General features: G+C 47.6%; 1 protein-coding gene across 3 annotated transcripts in view; it reads left to right on the top strand.

Moving 5' to 3' along the window:
• Positions 1 to 17162, top strand: part of SEC13 (SEC13 homolog, nuclear pore and COPII coat complex component) — a 19413-nt gene continuing 2251 nt past the window's right edge. Inside the window, exons 1-8 of one of the 3 annotated variants that reach the window (XM_003927061.4) lie at positions 1 to 103; positions 2767 to 2811; positions 5108 to 5223; positions 8108 to 8259; positions 8785 to 8918; positions 14101 to 14234; positions 14959 to 15082; positions 15932 to 16078. In XM_003927061.4, coding sequence (XP_003927110.1) covers positions 101 to 103; positions 2767 to 2811; positions 5108 to 5223; positions 8108 to 8259; positions 8785 to 8918; positions 14101 to 14234; positions 14959 to 15082; positions 15932 to 16078 — 855 coding nt within the window. In that variant the 5' untranslated portion in view covers positions 1 to 100. The other 2 variants (XM_074404791.1, XM_074404792.1) reach the window with 2 other exon arrangements.

The raw sequence follows: 17162 nt of genomic DNA on the forward strand, positions 1-17162 counted from the left end.
ACGGCCAGGCGGCTTGCGGCCCCTGCGCCGGAAGTGAGCTGTTCCGAGGCGCCGCCGGGAGCTGCCACGTCCGAGACCTGGAGCAACCACCGCCGCAGTCATGGTGAGTGTTGGGACTGAGGAGGTCGAGCAAGGTGAAGGCCACGGTCGCGGCCGGCCCTCACTGGTTCCTCAGCCATGCTGAGGCCCAAATCCCAGGCTGGAGCCGTTCCGCTCCCCTACACCGCTTAGAGATTTGGGGGGCTCTGTCCCTGTCCTTGCGGACTGTTCGGCGGGGACTCCAGGGATAAGGCCGAGGAACCTCCCTGACTCTGCGGGGCGCGCCGCTGCCGCGTCTCCTACCAGTCTCTCTTCCCTCCTTCTCTTTCGTTAACAATTGAAAACAAAACGAGGAACAGCAGAGTAGTTACTGTATACCGAGCCCTCAGCATTGTTGGCAATCTCAGCCTGCTAACAGCCTTGTGAAGAAGGTGCCATTCTTCTCAACACTTTACAGATGAGGACACTTGAGGTTCGGAGACGTGAAGCCTCCCTTTCCTCTCCCCCCTCCCCCCTCCCTTTCCCTCTCCCCCCTCCCCCCTCCCTTTCCCTCTCCCCCCCTCCCCCCTCCCTTTCCCTCTCCCCCCCTCCCCCCTCCCTTTCCCTCTCCCCCCGTCCCTCTCCCGCCATCCCTCTCCACCTCTCCCACTGTCTCCTTGCCTTCTTTTCTCTTCCCCTCCCTCCTTCCTTCCCCAGTCTTGTTCAGAAGCATGGGTCATCAACCCTGACTGGTGGGTGAGAGTGGTTAGAATTAAATGCTGGTTATTTCTGAGGTCCTTTGGTAACCTGGTTGAAACTACCTCTCAGTAAACTTTCTTCCTGAATCTACTTATCCTTCAGCTTTACAGAACTCAGGGTAACAGCTGCTTTATCTTCTAAACAGGCAGCCTGGTGGAGTGAAGTTTTGTGGGCTGGGAGTTAGAAGGTTAGGGGATGGGGCTCTGCCTTTAACTAGCTCTGTGACTTTGGCAAGTGCTTTTTTTTCTCTGGGCCTCTTCAGTTCCTTAGTCTGTCTTAGGGCTCTGATTGACCCTGCCCTTGGTACCCTGCTCTCCCCACCTTCCCATGGACTTTGTAACCTATACAGCTTGGCACATGAAACTCTTGTCCTTACTTGCCTTTGCAGACTTCGGTGACCTGTTTTGTTTTTGTTTGTTTGTTTGTTTGTTTTGTTTTTTTTCAAGACGGGGTTTCACACTGATGGCCAGGCTGGTCTTGAACTCCTGACCTCAGGTGATCCACCCACCTCGGCCTCCCAAAGCGGGGACCTGTTTTTTAGAGAGTCTAGAGTTTGATGAGAGAAGCTGTGCTTACTTGGTGTGTACCTCTTGAACTGCTTTGCAGCCATCCTCTTCCAGTGTCTGCCTTTCTGAAAACACAGGTCAAACTTTATACCTACAGGGCTTGTGCTGGAAAAGATGAAATGGGGAAAATGGCAAGAAATGTCTGTTCCACACCAAACCTTCCTTTTAAGTCCTCTTTTCTATCCCAAGAATTTAAGAGAATAGTGGTTGAGCAAAGAAAAAAGTAACAGCTTTTGTTAATTTACTTACTGATTCAGCAAATAGTCACTGAGTTCCTTCTATCTGCAAAGCGCTGTGCTGGATAATTTGAGGGGATTTGAAATTGCAGGTGGCTCAGACCATGGCTCCAAGGAGCTCACCTTCTAGTGTGGAGAAGAAAAAGCATAAAATATTGTATATGTTCAGTGCTAAAGATATGCAAGAGTCCAGCCATTTGAGGATCTGAACATCTTCAAGAAGGGTGGAAGGGCAGACCTCAAAGAATGGGTAGGAGAGTGGTGACCATGACACCATGTCCCAGCCCTACAGACTGTTCAACCCTGGATCCCACTCGGTGATGGACCAGGAAGCAGCCTCAGGAAAAACTTGAGACTTGAATCAAGTCTCCCAGTCTGAAGTAATAACCCTGTTAATGCATTAACTGCCTGGAACATCAGAGGCCCTGTCATCCAGGAAGAGAGCACCAGCTGTAGCTCCTTTGTGGTCTCTCCTCACCCTTAAGAGTAGCCAGGACTGCTTGCCATTTCCCCACACACATCAAGCTCACTCAGACCCTTTGTCTTAACTCGTGTATTTCCTCTGCCTGGCCACTTGGACTGGTACTATTTTCCCTTGTGCAACCTGCAAATTCTTATCCATCATCTAAGGCCCAGTTCATGTCTACCACCCCATCCCCCTCAGGCTCCTGTAGGATATGCAGACCACCACCATTAAATAATTTATCTTGGCCGGGCACGGTGGCTCACACCTGTAATCCCAGCACTTTGGGAGGCCAAGGCGAGTGGATCACAAGGTCAAGAGATCGAGACCATCCTAGCCAACATGGTGAAACCCCATCTCTACTAAAAATACAAATATTAGCTGGGCATGGTGGCACGTGCCTGTAATCCCTGCTACTCAGGAGGCTGAGGCAGGCAAATCACTTGAACATGGGAGTTGGAGGTTGAAGTGAGCCAAGATCGTGTCACTGCACTCCAGCCTGGATGACAGAGCAAGACTCCACCTCAAAAAACAGCTTCTCAGGGGCAGAAAATTCCTCTTATTTGTGTCTGTGTATCCAGTTCCTGGCACAGTGCTTGGCAAAAAGAAGGTACTTAGAATGAATGCTTAATGAATGAATGAGTGAACAAATGCAGTCAAGAACTTGAGATGATTGTATTCTAACTGCCATCAGTTAATTTACCAGTGATATCTTTGGTTCTAGGTGTCAGTAATTAACACTGTGGATACCTCCCATGAGGACATGATTGTAAGTATTAATATCACCCTCCCTGGAGGGCTGTGGACACGGGCATTTTTGTGGGAGGGAAGCAATTAGGTTTTTCATTACCCCTTTCTGTTGCTCATTCATGGATCCAGAGTGGCTCTGCATTGGTTGCCCATTAGCCTGTAATCTCAGGGAGTGTGGCTGGGCTCCCCAAAAGTGCCCTCTCAGTTGTGAGGGCTGCAGCAGTCTGGTCACTCTCTTCTGGGAGGAACCTGGGAATAGTTTGTAGTTCTAGGCTCTCGGTCTTCCAGCCAACACAGTAACCTGCTCTGGGATGAAGGCTGGGTGGGTGCACAGGTTTGACAATAGACTTCCCACCTGCCTTCCTCCTCCTGTCACTTCTTGGCCCCGTTGGAAAGGCGGGTGAAAAGAAGAGAGTGTCGGAGGATGACTCAATACAAAGGCAGAAGGCAGCCACAGTGAAAGCCCCAGGCAGAGCCCAGTCAAACCACCAAGACAATATGGCCGACAAGGCCCTTTGAACCAGAAATCTGTACTCAGGGCATTTCCTGAGAGGTAAGCATGGGTCTCAGTATGAGAGGACAGGGCTGCAGGAGAAGGTCCAGAGGTTAAAGTCTACAGCAGGAAAAACCCGGACTCTGCTTCATTCAGGACCAAGCATCCTTTGAGCAAGACCCAGGAGAGCTTACTGACAGTGTTGCATGTCAGGGTTCTTGCCCTCACGACCTGTCTACCAACAGTTGCTTTGGGTTTCTTAGAGGTTGTCTGGTCCCAGAGTTGTATATGTTCTCTGGATTCAGTCATGAGTAGTCTAGCTGTAAGACCACACCTCCTTGGAGATAGCATGGCATCATGGATGGGAAGACCTAATCTGATACTCCCTAACCAATGTCTTAACTCTTCTGCACCAGCCTCACTTATTTTTCCTCACGAAGGAAAAATAAGGGATGTGCTACCTATTTGTATGAGTTTGGTTTGAGAAACAGATGAGGCAAAGTAGTAATGACAAACATTTGTATGCTACTGAGTGTCAGGCCCCATGCTAAGTACTTTTCACTCAGTATCTTGTTTGACCTTCATAACAACCCTTGAAACAGATATCATTAGCCTTATTTAAACATAAGGGAACTAAGGCCCATAGGATGTTGGTAAATAATAAAGATAAGGAAACAAGCTTAAGGAGATGAAGTATTTTCAACAGTTGCACAGCAGGTAAGCTAAGGAGATAGGATTTCGATCTGTAAGGTACTAGGTCCTGCCTCCTTCCACTGAGAAACATAAGAAGTGCTTCAGAAACACCCCTGTGCTGCCTGCCTTCCAAGAAACAAAGCCCTGATACAGTGGAGGGATTTCCCAAAGAAGAATCAGGATGTGTTCTTTGCGTAGGGAGGTGAGAATTTCCATCTGAGGCAGACAGAATGAGTGCCTTTGGGCACAGCTGCTCCTGGTGGCCATGGGAGTGCAGCTGCTGATAGTCCTGAAGCTCCCAGGGTGAGACAGCTAGGGAAAGTGACATCCATTGGACTAGGCAGGGCTAGCAAGCAGGAGGGACCAGGGTGTTCAGTGGGGCAGGAGGCATGGTGCCTCAGAGGACTGTCACCCCATGGAGGGGAATCTGCAGGCAGGGGCCAGGCCTAGTTCTGCATGCTCAGTCAGCGTCAAGGAATTCAGTTCACAAGTGGCAAGACCAGCGACTCTTAAGGCATTGTGTTCCTTGGGTGGGGAAGTCTGGGAAGCTCTGGACACACTAGGGAAAAGGTCAAGCAGAAACCCCAAAACAAAGGGCCACAAAGAATCCAGGGCCAGGGCTGGAAAAAAAAACCCAAATATCTGAATGGAACCCTGTGTCCAGGCCAGAGCTATATCACAGAGGACCTGACTAGGGACTCCAGGCAGTCAGAGACCCACTCCTTTGGTCTGCTCCCATTCATTAGCATCAGGTGCTGGGGCTGAGCCAAACCCAGGGTATTCCCCTTCAGCTACAGAGCCTAAGAACAGAGTGGGGCCTGAGAGAATGGAGGAAGAAGAGGGCAGCTAGGCCAGCTTTTTTTCTCCCATACCCACTCTGTGGAACAGGAATGGAAGGGCCCTTCCCTGAGGTAGGCCAGGTGGGTGTGGCTTGTCCCTTTCGGGGAGACACTGCCCATTAGCGAAGTGAGAATGTCCACATGCTAGCTTCCTGCCTGAGGGTGATGATTCTTTGAGATTAGATTAATTTCAGGGAGATTCTGGTCTGAACTAGACTCTGTGTGGTCACAGCCCTTACCCTGCCCACCCACTCAGCCGGCAGGCTTCCCAAGCTGTCGTCCTTTTGCAGCATGACGCCCAGATGGACTACTATGGCACCCGCCTGGCAACCTGCTCATCAGACAGGTCTGTCAAAATCTTCGATGTGCGCAATGGAGGGCAGATCCTCATCGCCGACCTCAGGGGGTAAGTGCTGGCAAGCCCAGGGAAGGGCTCCAAGAATGGTACGGGCTCACAGGCCCCACTTCAAGCATGGGAGCTCAGACTCAGAGCAACCCCAATGCACATTTAGTGGAGAGGACGCTGGGATCTCAGCCAGCCTGGCTGTCTTCAGCTGATGTCCCCAGGGGTGATGCAGTTAAGGGCACAGGTGGATGCAGGTGTGAATCTCAGCTCTGCCACTCTTATGTGTAGCCACTAGAATACCTTGGGCAAGTGAGTCCATTTCTCTCTAAGAGCCTTCATCTGCTCACCCTCAAAATTGGGCCAGTGCTACCTCCTCAGCTAGTGCATGCAAGGCCCTGACACAGGCCCCAGCACACAGTAACTCTTCAGTGCAGGCAGCTACTGCTGCTTTTAAAAGTGGTGAGCAGGGAGCCGAGAGCACGCCATTGCACTCTAGCCTGGGCAACAAGAGTGAAACTCCGTCTCAAAAAAAAAGCGGTAAACAGTACCATTTTGTGCAAGTTTAGCCAATATGACCTAAAGCAGGCGTCCCCAAACTTTTTACACAGGGGGCCAGTTCACTGTCCCTCAGACCGTTGGAGGGCCGCCACATACTGTGCTCCTCTCACTGACCACCAGTGAAAGAGGTGACCCTTCCTGAAGTGCGGTGGGGGGCCGGATAAATGGCCTCAGGGGGCCGCATGCGGCCTACGGCCCATAGTTTGGGGACGCCTGACCTAAAGTGTCACAAAAGCATTGCTGTAAGAAGAATTAGAGAATGCCATCATCATTTTATAAATCCCATTTTTCTGCCTGTTTGCCTGGGGCAAATGTTCAGTGATTATTTACAAATGTTTGACCTGCCCTGCTCCCTCCTGAGATTCTTGAGGAAGTCCTGGCTCATTTTTACGGCCACATCTCTACTGCTTTCCCTCAGCTCACTGCCTTTCACCTGTTTGTGGGTTTGCCTGGGTGCCATGGATCTCTATGGGTTCTGTCAGTAGAATTCAGGGCTTGATAATTGGGACAAGGAAAAAATTACATCTTTATTTTCAGTGACTGTGACATTTAGCATTTCTTTCTATTATGGATGTAGGCCAGAAACTGCAGTAGTATTTGTAGTGCCTGTCACCTTGTCACCAGTAGAAGTCACAGATACTGTCATCACATATTACAGTTACTTAGCTACCTCAAAATATCACTTACACTCATCACAACTTTGAAATTACACTGGTTACTAGAGCTGCTGCTAGAGTTTGTTGCTTGAAGTGTGAACAAAGATGTACGTACATCACTGTCTCATTGCTTTATAATACTTTGATAACAGGCCGGGCGAGGTGGCTCACGCCTGTAATCCTAACATTTTGGGAGGGTGAGGTGGAAGGATGGCCTGACCCCAGGAGTTTGAGGCTGCAGTGAGCCATAGTGGTGCCACTGCACTCCAGCCTTGGTGACAGCGAAACCATTCTCAAAAAAAGTTGATTACTGTATAATTTATAATTGAGTTTTCTTTATGAGCCTAGTTCTACGTGTTTTGTGCATTATTCTGAGAGAGGGTCCATAACCTTCCGCAGAATGCACAGGAAGGATTAAGAGCCTTGTCAGGTACGTGCTTAATATGTGTTTGTTAATTGAACTAAAAAGTGTAAACTAAGTCGGTGTCCATTTAGGGAAATGGGCTTAGAAGCTCCCCTCTGAGTGTCAAAAGATCAGGTGGCTGAGGAGCCAAATCAGGCTTCTCTATGCAGGAGCCCCCGGGCAGGCAGAGAGCTGCTGCTGTGCAGCTTTTGGCCAAGCCAGTTACGTTTGCTGTGACTCTGTCCTTTCTGCTGTTTTTCGTACATTCAAAGGATGTGAAATATTGGAGGGATTAAAAAAAAAAAAAATCCCAGCCCATTCTTTTTTGTCTAAGTTAAAACTGTGCTAGTTGTTGGAAGTTTGGGTCTACTCACAGCTTCATTAGCAGCACCTTTGTAGGGACTGGGAAAGTCCTGTTGTCCCAGCCAGAGGGAGGAGACTTGATTGTGTGCAGCCCTAGGGTGAAGGAGTAAGCCAGCAGCAGCACTAATAGCTAATGGGTATTGAGCGGCTTTTTCCTTTCCTTCTACCAAGCATTATTCCAAACTCCAAACCTAAGTCATCACAAATATTTAACCCTCATGATCACCTTATGAAAGAATTCTTATTAATATCTCCATTTTCAGGTAGAGAGACAAAGATGTCCTTGCCTAAAGTCAAGCGCTAGTGAATGGGACAGTGGGTCTGCTCTCCTAACTACTAACTCTACCGTGCTACTCTACCTCTTGAGTGCTAAGGTGCATACCCTTCCCCAGGCCAGAGAAATGGTCCCTGTACAAAGCCTGGCACAAAGCATGTGCTCAGATAGTACCTATTATCAGGAGAATGGGTAAAGATCAGAAGAGAAAGGAAAGATGTGCTTTCTGAACAAATTAAAATAGTGGAAAATATCAAAATGAAACCAATAATGCTTCCTCGAGAACCTGACCATCAGGAAGGATGAATAGCAATTCAGTCTACAAATACTTCCTGAGCACCTGTGGCTGGAAACCCTGGACCAGTTAATGACTATGCTGTAGACAGTGCTGGCTGCCATCTGGGCAAGTGAGGCTCCTGCCTGGCCGGGAAGGAAGGCTGACCCAGAGGCTTGACTATCTCTCAAAGGCTTTGTGACCTTAGGTTCCTTAACCTCTTAGGACCTCGGGTTCCTCACTGTCCACTGAGCATCCCTTTGGAAATGCCATTGTATAGCTCTCCCTTTAAAGTTCTTAAGCAATTCTGCCCTGAGATATCTCAGGGAGCCATTTAGTTCTGTCCAAAGTAGTGCCTACAGAAGCACTGTAGGTTCCTATGGCCATGTGAGCAGCCTCACCCTCTCCCTTTGCAGTCATGAGGGTCCTGTGTGGCAAGTGGCCTGGGCTCACCCCATGTACGGCAACATCCTGGCATCGTGCTCCTATGACCGGAAAGTCATTATCTGGAGAGAGGAAAATGGCACCTGGGAGAAGAGCCACGAGCACGCGGGACACGACTCCTCAGGTACGCTGAGCACAGCAGCAGAGCAGGCGAGGGACCACTGGCTAAGAAAGGACTGTCCTGGCTGCAGCCCTGGCTCCCTGTCCCTTGTGGTGCCTCTTGTCTGTCCCTTGAGCTTTGGTTGGCTTTTCTGCTAGTCTGTCTGCAGCTGAGTAAAGCCCTAAGACCTACAGCCAGTCCAAAGCAAGTAAGAAAAGTAAAGACAAAGTAAGAACAGTAAAGACAGTAAAAGAAAAGTTTTTCTGAGTAAAACTCAGAAACCCGAGTTTCTCTTCAGGTTTATTCATTTTAAGGACTCGCCTTCATTCTTAGATTGTTGTCCTACCCACTGTTTTGTTAGATAGCTGTAGTTGATGAAATCATATTAGTAGGCGATAGGGTTTTTTTTCAGTGTCCTCAGTTGACCAAATCACAGCTTCTCCCTGGTGACCCCTACAGTTGTTTTAGAAATTTAGTAAATCTGTGGAAGGCAGGACCTAGGGCTGCAGTCAACCTGTTTTGCTCATTGCGCTCTCCCTCTTCCTGCAGTGAACTCAGTGTGCTGGGCCCCCCATGACTACGGCCTGATCCTGGCCTGTGGGAGCTCAGATGGGGCCATCTCTCTGCTGACTTACACCGGGGAAGGACAATGGGAAGTGAAGAAGATCAACAACGCTCACACCGTGAGTCCAGCCCCTGCCTTTCGTGCTTGCCCTATGTCTGGTGCTGACTCCCTAGAGGGTGGCGGTAGGGGCAGGGGGTGCCACTGTGCACTGGGCCAGGGAGGGGTCAGCTGACCAGACATGATTGCCGTAGAGCAGCTTTGAGCCTCTGCTCTGAAGCCAGACCATCGGCCTCATTCAGCCCAGGCAGGGCTTGGCACTGGCTGCTTGTCATGTGCTCCCAAGCATGGGAGGGCTGGGCACCAGGAAGGTGCAGCAGCAGCCTGCTCACCTGCCACCTTAGCTATGGCTGCCTCCAGTGACATGCCCTGCAGTAGTCATTGGGACCCTGTAGAATGGAGTAGGGTTATTAAAAAAGTATGTGAGCCATGCATACATTTAAGAAAGATGACTATAAACGAGGTCATTCTTTACCCAACTTTTGGTGATTCAATGAGTGACAGCAGTTGTGATGGTGGTGATTCAATCAAGGAATGTTTGCAAAGGGAACATCAGTGTCCTACCTCCTACCACCACACAGTGGTGATGTTCCCAACAATAACCAGTGTAGGGGACTCACATGAGCACTTTAATACCACATCATTTGCTGTCATCCATCTGGATGATTATTGGATATTTTATGAGTTTTCATTCTACAATAATTTGTATTTTTTGTTTGTTTGTTTTTGTTTTTTGAGACGAGTCTCACTCTGTCACCCAGGCTGGAGTGCAATGGCACGATCTTGGCTCACTGCAACCCCTGCCTCCCAGGTTCAAGCAATTCTCCTGCCTCAGCCTCCCGAGTAGCTGGGACTACAGGTGCACACAACCACACCCAGCTAATTTTTGTATTTTTAGTAGAGATGAGATTTCACTATGTTGGCCAGGATGGTCTCCATCTCTTGACCTCATGATCTGCCCACCTTGGCCTCCCAAAATGCTGGGATTACAGGCGTGAGCCACCACACCCGGCCTTATTTTTTCTTTTTCTTTTTTTTTTTTTAAATAAAGACAGGGTTTCACCATGTTGGTCAGGCTGGTCTTGAACTCCCGACCTCAGGTGATCTGCCCGCCTTGGCCTCCAAAGTGCTTGGATTACAGGCGTGAGCCACCACGCCCGGCCTATTCTTTTTCTAATCTACTCATTCTAGTTTAGGGTCACAGGTGGCTGGAGCCTGTCCTGGCAGCTTAGGATATGAGGCATAAGCCAGCCCTGGACAGGATACCATTCCACCGGGGGAGCATTCATACACTCCCACACTCACACTGGGACAACCCAGATGTTACCAGTGAAGCAAACATGCACATCTTTAGGGTGTGAAAGGAAACCAGAGTACCAGGAGAGAGCCTCCACAGACACAGAGAGAACACGCAGACTCCACACAGGCAGAGGCCCCCACTGGGAATTGTGTTTTTTTCTTGTCAACATTATATTGAAGTGACATTGAGGATCAGTTGCACATAGAATCAGACTATCTGTGGTCTTTTGTGACTGGCTTATCCTACTTAGCATGAGTTCAAGTTTCATCCGTATCATAGCGTGTATCAGCATTCCATTTGTTTTTATGGCTGGATAATACTCCATTGTGAATGTAGACATTTTGTTTATCCATCCATCAAGATGATGGATGTTCTCAGCTTTATGAATAATGCTGCTATGAACATTTGCAGATAAGTTTTTGCATGAACATGTTTTTAATTCTCTTGGGTCTATACCTAGGTGTGAAATTGCTAAATCATGTGGTAATTCTATGTATAACTTTTTGAGGAACTGCTAAATTGTTTGCAAAGTAACTGTACCCTTTACATTCCAATCAGCAGTGTATGAGGGTTTTAATTTCTTCACATCCTCATCATTTTGATTACAGCTATCCTGGTGAATGTGAGGTGGTAGTATCTTATTGTAAATTTTTGGGGTTTGGTTTCGTTTTGTTTTTTGAGACGGGGTGTTTGCTCTGTCTCCCAGGCTGGAGTGCAGTGGTGCCATGTCAGCTTACTGCAACCTCCGCCTTCCAGGTTTAAGCCTTTCTCATGCTTCAGCCTCTTGAGCAGCTGGAATTACAGGCACACACCATGACACCCGGCTAATTTTTGTATTTTTAGTAGAGACAGGGTTTTACCATGTTACCCAGGTTGGTCTCAAACTCCTGGCCTCAAGTGATCCGCCCACCTCGGCCTCCCAAAGTGGTGGGATTATAGGCGTGAGCCACCGCGTCCGGCCCTTATTGTGATTTTGATTTGCATTTTGCTAATCAAAGATGATGGTTGAGCATCTTTTGGGGGCCTTATTGGCCATCTGTGTATCTTTGGAGAAATGACTGGGAGGGGTTTTGCACTCTGTAACACTGAGTGCGTGCAAGCAGCCCACAATAAGAAAGGCTGAAGGGGCGGGGTGAAATCTGACCTTTATGATCCTCCAGAGCAAGCTTCTGGGATAGGGCACCTCAGAAGGAGAAACTGCTGGAAATGAAATCACAGTTGAGCTGGATAGTGACACAGGAAAGGAAGGATGAGATGTAGACCAACATGGGGAAGGGGAACAGAGCCAAGAACTCCTGAAAGGCAGCTCCCACGCCTTTTAACACTACACAGAAATGAGGGAGAGTTCTGAGCTTAGACTTTCCTGAGCCTTTTTACCAGGAAAACTCGTCTCAACTAAAAACAACAGAAAAGTGGTTGAAGTGAAATTGCAGATAAAGTTTTAAGAAATAAGAATATGCAAAATAACTTCCCTGTGGATAATGAGAGCACATCAAGCTGTACCCCACTATTTCCAATCAAGCCAGGTGACACTCTAAAAATGCAAAACATGAGAAAATGGCGTAAATCAACATTTTAAAAATGAGAAATCAGGTGAAAGAACCCAGGAAAAAATCAAAAATCATTTCAAAAGTAAAAACTAAGTTAAAATGCAAGTGTCAATAATTGCAGCAGATCATACTGGAAAGGACAGACAGTGTGAAAAAGGAAACGTTTCAAGAGTGAAAAATGAAGAGGTAAAAAGGTTTTGAGGAAAAGTAAAGACAGGCAGAAAGGTCAAACATATGAATACTAGGAGTCCCTAGAAAGGAAAACAGAACAAATACCAAAAAGTAATCCAGAAAACTTTCTTAAAATTAAGAAACAAAGATTTGAAACTGGAGATTAAGAAATCATACCCTACACTTAAAAATATCAAGGCCAGGTGTGGTGGCTCAGCCTGTAATTCTAGCCCTTTTGGAGGCTGACGTCGGAGGATTGTTTGAGGCCAGGGCCTGGCCAACACAGTGAGACCCTGTCTCTTTAAAAAAAAAAAAAAAAAAAAATCCAGCATCACCAACAAAAAGATGTAGTTCTAGTAAAATTATTAGACTTTAAAGAAGATTTTGGGGGTTCTAGAGAAAAGGAACCTTGTGACTTATAGGGGAGAGACAATTAGATTACCGTCAGACTTTTCAATAGTAAGGATTGGTGCAGAAGGAGGAAGAATAACATGTTTAAAATATTCAAGGAAAGAAAGTGTGAGCCAAGGATTTACAACCAGGAAAACTAACTTTCAAGTTCACAAAGACTTATACACAAAAGTTCATAGCAGCTTTAATAGCCAAAAACTGGAAATAGTCCACATGTCCATCAACAGGTAAATGATAAGTTGTGATGTATCCATACTCTGGAAATACTGCAACAATAAAAAGAAATGACTTAATAAGAAGATGAATAAATTTCAGAATAATTACGCTGGCTGGGCATGGTGGCTCAATGCCTATAATCCCAGCACTTTGGGAGGCTGAGGCCGGTGGATCATCTGAGGTCAGGAGTTCAAGACCAGCCTAGCCAACATGATGAAACCCTGTCTCTACTAAAAATACAAAAAAAATTAGCTAGGCATGGTGTGGTGCATGTCTGTGATTCTAGCCACTCAGAGGAGGCTGAGGCAGGAGACTCACTTGAACCCAGGAGGCAGAGGTTGCATTGAGCCACTGTCAGGCCACTGCACTCCAGCCTGAGTGACGAAGCAAGACTCCGTCTCAAAAAAATAATAATTGTGCTGAGAAAAAAAAAAGGATATACTATGATTCTACTGCTGTAAAATCTAGGAAATGCACACTCTCCTGAGCAGGCCCATGATCAGCAAGATTGGGGGCTGTAGGATGGAGTAATGGATTAACAAGGAGGAACCCAAGGAAACTTTTGGTAATGAGGGGCATGTTTCTTATCTTAATTGAGGTGATGTGATGATCCTACAGGGTATATTTTTGTCAAAATTCACCAAATCATGCAGTGTATGTCAATTATACCATATCAAAGCTGTTTTTAAAATTAGCTTTCGCATATAAAGGATATAAACTATTATCAATATGCAAGAATTCAGGGACTGTTGTTTCCAGGAGCCCTTCCTGAGGAAGCTACTAGAGGATATGTGTCACACAACAAAAATGACTACAAAGACTTCAGCATAAATATGTACTTGTAGAGAACTAAGACGAAATGAGAGTTAAAAGGCCAGACACAATGGCCCACACCTGTAATCTGAGCACTTTGGGAGGCCGAGGCAGGTGGATCACCTGAGGTCAGGAGTTTGAGACCAGCCTGGCCAACATGGCAAAACCCCAGGATGTGGTTTGGCTGTGTCCCCACCTAGATCTCACCTTGAATGCCCACGTGTTGTAGGGAGGACCTGATGGGATATGGTTAAGTCATGGGGACAGGTCTTTCCTGTGTTGTTCTCTTGATAGTAAGTCTCACAAGATCTGTCATGTCGAGGGATGCACATTGGGTGATAAAATGGGGGAAATGGATTAGAAGTCAGGGCAGCGGTTACTTACAGTGGGTGAGGGGCTGTGATTAGGAAAGGACGTAATGACAGGGCTTTTCAGTCTTGTGGCAGATTTTTTGTTTCTTGATCTATTACTTTATAATGAAAGATTTTTCTACAAAAAAAAAGCCCCAATGTACCATTCTTTCATGTGTTTAAAAAATGTCCTGTTTCTTAAATTTGTGGGAGTTCCTAATTTCTACTTCTAGTGCATATTGCAGAAAAATGCCCATACTGTTGGGATCTTTGAGGGAGAATTCTGAGCAGTGGACCACATGATGAGTGCTTCATGCCAGCCTTCACACACAGTCGGGTCCTGAGAACTGGAGGGGAGAGGGACAGCAGGCTTGGGTCTGCAGAAGCAGTGTTCTCTTCCAAGGCACAGTCACATGTGTCCCATCTTTACAGATTGGCTGCAATGCCGTCAGTTGGGCCCCTGCTGTTGTACCTGGAAGCCTTGTAGACCAGCCATCGGGGCAGAAACCCAATTACATCAAGAAGTTTGCATCAGGTGGCTGTGACAACCTCATCAAGCTGTGGAAGTAAGTAGCGTTGTGCGGCCTTCTCTTTGCAGGGGACACTTCTAACCTTTACCCTACTCACCATGACTCAGCCACACTCACCGTAAACAATTCACCTTTCCTTCTCTCTCCTGCCAGTAAAATACTGTTTTCAATCTGTCAGAGGACATCCTTTAACAAAAACACACAGCCAGGTGTAGTGGCTAACACCTGTAATCCTAGCACTTTGGGAGGCCAAGGCAGGTGGATCACTTCAGGTCAGGAGTTCAAGACCAGCCTGCCCAACATGGTGAAACCTCATCTCTATTAAAAATACCAAAAATTAGCCAGGCGTAGTGGTAGACACCTGTAATCCCAACTACCAGGAGGCTGAGAGAGGAGAATTCCTTGAACCCAGGAGGTGCGGTGAGCCAAGATCACACCATTACACTCCAGCCTGGGCAGCAAGAGCAAAACTCCATCTCAAAAAAAAAAAAACAAAAAACACCTGTTCACCCAATTCCCAACTGTTGGAGCTGACTCTGGCTGTGGAAGCCAAGTGTTTCCTGGAGTTTTGGTGTTTTGTTTTGTTTTTTTTTACAGCTGGAGTGAATGGAATAAAATGCCATGAACTCCATGAATGAAATAAGAAAGATGGAATCAGTTCTTCACCAGGCAGAGCCTGTCCGGTCGGGGAGGAGTTGAAGTGTGGGAAAGGCCCAGGGTGGCTCCCTGCTGATTGATTCTCCCTCTGTTCCCACGTTAGGGAGGAGGAGGACGGCCAGTGGAAGGAGGAGCAAAAGCTGGAAGCGCACAGTGACTGGGTTCGAGACGTGGCCTGGGCTCCCTCCATCGGCCTGCCCACCAGCACCATCGCCAGCTGCTCCCAGGTCAGCCCAGGGTCATGAGAGCATCTCTTGTCATTTAGTCTCTAGTCCATCAGACTAAAGTCTTAGCAGAAAGTCCTCAGGGAAGGTAAAGGGAGAGCAACAGGCACCTTTGGCCCAGAGCACAGGGAGTCAGGTCATTGTGTGAGGAAGTCTTGGTCAGAAGTCACAAGTGGCCTGCCTCCACCGAGATGAGATGACTACAACAGAACCAGCACCAAGAAGGAGGGGATTTGGGATGAATTTTCCCTCCTGACTCTTGTGAGACTAGGGAGCGGAGGTGCCCAGGTGCAGTTCCGCGTGTTCCCAAGCAATGATGGAGTGGGATGGGAATTCTAGGCTCAGCTACCGAGCCACCCTCCCCAGACAGCAAGGAAAGCCAAGGGCGAGCCTTCAGTTATACGCCACTACCCTAGAGGGAGCCAGCCAGGCTTTTCACATCATAGGAACCTGTTTGGTTTGGTTCTAGATGTGACTTTTGTGTTTTACTTGTACCTTCTTATTCTCAGAGTTTGGTTTTTGGAGAGCTCTGCCCATTCAGTTGAGAAGTCTAGACAGCCAGTGAAGTGACTTGGGAGGCATGAGGGAAAAACCCCAGAGAAAATGTGAGCAGTGCAGACGGTGCACCTCTGAAACCCGGATGAGAAAAGGAATCTGGGAGACCCTTGTCTCTTCATACTGGTCAAGAGTCTCCCAGATTCCGTTTCTCTGGGATGCCCCAGAGGTCCTTGGCTCCCCTTTGAATCCCCCACCCTGTTCCTGCAGAGAGGTGCTGCATGGCTCTAGATTGGAGGACATCACAAACACAGGAGTCTTTCCCCCATCTCCTGACTCTAGCCTGTCTCTTCCTAGGATGGTCGTGTGTTCATTTGGACCTGTGATGATGCCTCAGGCAATACGTGGTCCCCCAAATTGCTGCACAAGTTCAATGATGTCGTGTGGCATGTGAGCTGGTCCATCACAGCCAACATCCTGGCCGTCTCCGGTGGAGACAATAAGGTACACACCCATTCCCCACGGCAGGGTGGACAGGGGCCCCTCCCCCCAGAGAGCACACTTGACATGCCCATCTGACTGCAGGCAGGGAAGGAGCCTTAGCCAGGACTGCATTTTGAGTGTGCCTCTTAGTTACATCATTGTCACAGCCCATGAAGTAGTATTAATATTTCCCCTTTTCACAGATGGGGAAAGAAGCTAGCAATCTGACTTGCATAGGGGTCCCAGAACTCTGAGGCGGCAGGCAGTCAGGTCCCTCACCCTAACCATTTGGTCACCTCATGGTGATGTTCAGTTAGTTGTGTAAGTGTATAAGAAAAAGAACCCATAAACAAAAGCAAGATTAAGGAATTTTATTGTCCATAACACTTAAAAGGCTATTTTTTTTAAATCTGTAGTTTGTGAATACTTGTTATGCTGGTAAGAGATAGATAGGTACACAGTGGGTGCATTGAAACAGTTTAAATTTTGCAGCTGAAAAGAGTTCTGGAGACCAGCTGCACAGGGATACAAATGTACTTCACACAACTGGACTGTGCAGTTAAAAATGGCCAAGATACACAGTTCATGAACAGCAGGGACCTCGTGGAAAAAAAAAAGTTTTATGTGTTTTACAATTAGAAGGAAAAAAAGCTACCCGCAGAAAGGAAGCAGTAACAAATCACAGCCATCTGCCCAGCTGAATTCCCCTGTAAGACAGAGGGTCTCTAACATCGAGTCAGTCCCACGGGGAGTGGCCGTGCCGCATTGTTAAGCACATCTGCTCTGCATCTGAAGCGCAAGTCGGTGCGGATCCTGCCAGCCCTTGCTGCTTCTCTCCCTTGCCTGCGTTGGTCTTTTACTGTTTCCCAGTGGCCACTTTGGCTCCATGTCTTACCTTTCATTTGCATGCTCAGCATAACCAACAACACAGGCAAGGCAGAGAAGCAGCTGGTCTTAGAACTCTTTTTCAGCTGCAAAATTGAAACTGTACCCATTAAATAACTCCCTTCCCCAGCCCTGGCAGCCACCCTTCTCCTAAGTGGAATCACAATATTTGTCTTTTTGCAACTGGGTTGTCACTTAGCAGTATACCCTTAAGGTTCAT

This window comes from Saimiri boliviensis, chromosome 8 (assembly GCF_048565385.1).
Source record: "Saimiri boliviensis isolate mSaiBol1 chromosome 8, mSaiBol1.pri, whole genome shotgun sequence".
NCBI lineage: Eukaryota > Metazoa > Chordata > Mammalia > Primates > Cebidae > Saimiri > Saimiri boliviensis.